Source organism: Sapajus apella, unplaced genomic scaffold (genome assembly GCF_009761245.1).
Source record: "Sapajus apella isolate SASKATOON/1434 unplaced genomic scaffold, GSC_monkey_1.0 scaffold135, whole genome shotgun sequence".
NCBI classification, from domain to species: Eukaryota; Metazoa; Chordata; class Mammalia; order Primates; family Cebidae; genus Sapajus; species Sapajus apella.
In genome coordinates, this window is record NW_022437075.1 from 1,313,062 (window position 1) to 1,317,604 (window position 4,543).

The window sequence follows — 4,543 nt, forward strand, 5'->3', positions numbered from 1 at the left end:
AAAACAAAACAAAACAAAACAAAACAAAACAAAACAAAACAAAACAAAACAAAACGGCTTTGCCTACAACAACTGAAAACTATCCATTTGGTCATTTAAAAGTCCCACTTGGACACCCCTTTCTCTTGTAGGAGAGCTGGTCTCCTTTCTCATTCTTTTGCCTACTAAACCTCCATTCCTAAACCAAATAAATAAATAAGGCTTTGAGGAGTTCAAAGCGAACAGATTTTTACTTTTGTACAATATATATTTTTAATGTGAGGTATCATACTATCACATGTGGCTCAAAATCTATTCTTAAAAATATTATCAAAAAGGAATTCCAAAATGCTATAAATGTATGTCATTTTAATCAAGCCTAAGTCCATGGTGACAACTGTGAAACTCAGACATCCCTACATATATGCATGCCAGTTTGCCTGTTAAAATTCCAAAGTAAATTTTCACACACTCTTTTTTTTTTTTTTTGAGACGGAGTTTCGCTTTTGTTGCCCAGGCTGGAGTGCCATGGCGCGATCTCGGTTCACCGCAACCTCCGCCTCCTGGGTTCAGGCAATTCTCCTGCCTCAGCCTCCCGAGTAGCTGGGATTACAGGCATGCGCCACCATGCCCAGCTGATTTTTTGTATTTTTAGTAGAGACGCGGTTTCACTATGTTGACCAGGATGGTCTCGATCTCTTGACCTCATGATCCACCCGCCTTGGCCTCCCAAATTGCTAGGATTACAGGTGTGAGCCACCGCGCCCGGCCCACACACTCTTATTTAAAAGATTAAAAATGACATTCCTTCTATGTGTTTGTTTTTTTGAGTTCATCATGATCTTTTAAATGAATTCAGCTATATACTGTATTTTGTTTTGGCCCTAATTTGACTTTTAGAAAATGGTTGAGGTGGACCTAACTCTCTCAAAGGAGAGGTAAAGAAGCTGAGAAGCTACAATCATAGGAAAAAACTAAGATTCCCAGGATTTCACTGTGCACAAACAATTATACTATCATCCCCATCCCAAGAAAAAGAAATAACTAAATTCACATCAAGAAGTATGTGTATTGGGTAGAGACACATGGTGAAAGTTATTTTTTAAGCAAGCATCTGAAGTGGACAATAAAATGTGCCCAAACATAGGCGCATCCCCATCTCCTTATAAAGGTATTTTATAACTTAAGCCTCCATGTTTTTCATAAAGATGTATGCTCCTATACCTTGAGACTGGAAAAAATGTTGCAGGACTAAGCAGGCTTTCACAAAATGTTTTCAAACCCTCGTTTGTCTAACTGTTCTGACACCGGACAGCAGTGAATGCACACATAGGAAAAATATACGGGATTAAATCTTTTGTTTCTGAAACATTTCCCTCTCCCATATAAAATAACAAAGGGATGACAAATTGCCATAGGCTTGTCAGACAAGTCTAAAAGAAGCTGTTTTCTTTCTTTTCCTATGTCTCCTCTTCCTTTGTTTAAATATCCCTGAGATAACATTTCCCTGTAAACTAAGAAGAAAGATGTGACTGAAGGTTTTCCTAACTGCATAGTAACCACTGGGTCTCTCTCATGGGTGAATTCTCAGATGGAGAATAAGACTCTAGGCTGGTTCAATTTCTAACATGATTGTTTAGATGACAAATGATAATCTATGACAGGTTTTTTCAAAGAGAGGATGCTTATGAAGTTTCTCTCTAGTAGGAATGGCCAGATGGTAAGATGTTTTCTTTCACCAAAGATTTTCTTTAGTGGTGATATTCAAAAACTCTTTCCCTAATAGGAGTTTGTGGATGTTGACTGAAGTCTGTGCAGTCATGAAAGGTCTTACCACATCTGTTACAATGGTAGGGTTTCTTCCAGTATGAACCCTTCGATGATGTGTGAGTGAGGAGCTGCGATTAAAAGCCTTTCCACATTCACTGCACTCATACGGCTTCTCTCCAGTGTGAATGATGGAGTGTCGAATAAGGTTTGCACTCCGGCAAAAGGCTTTGCCACACTGGATACATTCATAGGGTTTCTCTCCAGTGTGAATCTGTTGGTGCCTCGTAAGGTGTGAGCTGCGACTGAAGGCCTTCCCACACTCCACACACTCATAGGGCTTCTCTCCAGTGTGGATACTGAAGTGTCGAATGAGGTCTGCCCTATCACTAAAGGCTTTTCCACATTCTTTGCATTCATAGGGTTTTTCTCCAGTGTGGGTCCTTTTATGCAAGACAAAAGTGGAGTAGTGTGTAAAGGCCTTTCCACATTCACTGCATTCATAAGGCTTCTCCCCAGTATGAATCCGCTGGTGCTGCTTGAGGTGTGACCTACGGTTGAAGGCCTTTCCACACTCCATGCACTTATAGGGCTTCTCCCCAGTGTGGATAATATAGTGTTGAATGAGGTCTGCACTCTCACAAAAGGCTTTTCCACACTCATTGCATTCAAAGGGTTTCACTCCAGTGTGAATCTGCTGGTGCCATGTGAGGTATGACCTACGGTTGAAGGCCTTCCCACACTCAATGCACTCATAGGGCTTCTCTCCCGTGTGGATGATGTAGTGTCTAATGAAACCCGGCCTATCTCGAAAGGCTTTGCCACATTCTTTGCACACAAATGGTTTTTCTCCAGTATGGCTCCTGTTATGCAAGACAAAAGTGGAGCGGTGAGTGAAGGCCTTTCCACATTCACTGCACTTATACGGTTTCTCTCCAGTGTGAATCCGCTGGTGCCGTGTGAGGTGTGAGCTGCGGTTAAAGGCCTTTCCACACTCCATGCACTTATAGGGCTTCTCCCCAGTGTGGATGATGTGGTGCTGAAGAAGATGAGTGCTCCTGCTAAAGGTTTTTCCACACTCTTTGCATTCATAAGGCTTCACTCGAGTGTGAATCCGTTCATGTTGAACAAGGAGGGAATTCTTTTTAAACACTTTCCCGCATTCCTCACATTTACAGGAATTTTTCACTTCGTGAATCAAGGAATCTGTAACTGGTCCATGTGAATCACATTCATAGAGATCGTCTTCCGCTGAAACTTGTTTTTGTATAATCCTTGAACATATACCATCATCTGACCCCAAACCACCATGTTCAAAACTCATTTTCTCCAGGAGCTTCTCCCTCTGGGGGTCTATCCCTACTTTCAAGCGAACTTCCTGCATTTCAGATGTTCCATGCTGATCCTTCACTTGCCCTAATTGGGAGTCCTTTGAGGCTCCCTGTGTCAGTTGATTCTGGAGTAACACTTCCTCAGACAAGGTCAGGTGAGAAAAAGTAGACTCTGTGGTCTTGGGTTTTGTGCTGTCACCTGGAAGGAATACAATACACAAAAAGGTTTATTAGAGATGGCAGTATAGAAGAAACAAAGGCCAGGCACAGTGGCTCACACCTGTAATCCCAGCACTTTGGGAGGCCAAGACAGATGGATCACCTGAGGTCAGAAGTTCAGGACCAACCTGGCCAACATGGTGAAACCCCATCTCTACTAAAAATACTACAAAAATGAGCCAGGTGTGGTGGCGTGTGCCTGTAATCCCAGCTACTCGGGAGGCTGAGGCAGGAGAATCACTTGAACCCAGGAGGCAGAGGTTGCTGTGAGTCAAGATCATGCCACTGCACTCCAGCCTGGGCAACAGAACAAGACTCCATCTCACAAAAAAGAAAAAAAAGAAGAAGAAAAGAAGAAGACGAAGAAGGAAGAAGAAGAAAAGAAAGAAGAAAGAAGAAAAAAGAAAGAAGAAGAAGAAGACGAAACAAAATCAGCATTTCAGTGAGAAAAAGAGGATGAAATAGTATCTTCAGCCTCCCAAAGTGCTCGGATTACAGGCATGAGTCACCATGCCCAGCCTAGAGTAGATCTTGGAAAGAGAAAATTACACTTATTTTAAAAATGGTAAATATTTACATGAATGTTCTGTGAGTTACCAGGAGTTATTTACATGAATGTTTACATGAATATTTACATGAATGTTCTGTGAGTTACCAGGAATTAATAATATAAAGTTAATAAATAATAATATAAAGTTATCAATTCTCCCAAAACTGATATATAAATTCAATACAACCCTGAAAAGTAGCAACCTGAAAAGACTAGAAAAACATACAACCTATTGAAAGCGCTCACTTCCATCAAGTTGCCAAAAGAAGAGACCAAAAAAAAAAAAAAAAATAAGACAAAAAAAACCCCCATACAATCTGATGGAGAAAACTATAAATCTCAAACCAGGAAAGGACCCCTCATCATCAGACACCATATCTGCCAGTACCTTGGTCTTGGACATCCAAGCCTCTAGAACTGTGAGAAATGAATGTTTGCTGTTTAAGCCATCCAGGTTATAGTATTCTTATAGCAACCCAAAATGACTAAGACAGAATATGAGAAATGTTCTCATACTTTGGTTGGGTGATGGTGTTAAAAAATGAGTGAAGAAGGCCGGGCGCGGTGGCTGAAGCCCGTAATCCCAGCACTTTGGGAGGCCGAGGCGGGTGGATCACGAGGTCAAGAGATCGAGACCATCCTCGTCAACATGGTGAAACCCCGTCTCTACTAAAACTACAAAAAATTAGCTGGGCAT

At 41.5% G+C, this 4,543-nt stretch overlaps 1 protein-coding gene across 2 annotated transcripts in view; it reads right to left on the minus strand.

The window, feature by feature from the left end:
• Positions 1 to 1,181: 1,181 nt before the first annotated feature.
• Positions 1,182 to 4,543, minus strand: part of ZNF543 (zinc finger protein 543) — an 11,321-nt gene continuing 7,959 nt past the window's right edge. For both annotated transcript variants that reach the window (XM_032263375.1, XM_032263376.1), the window contains one exon: positions 1,182 to 3,276. In XM_032263375.1, coding sequence (XP_032119266.1) covers positions 1,715 to 3,276 — 1,562 coding nt within the window. In that variant the 3' untranslated portion in view covers positions 1,182 to 1,714. The remainder of the gene's footprint in view (positions 3,277 to 4,543) is intronic.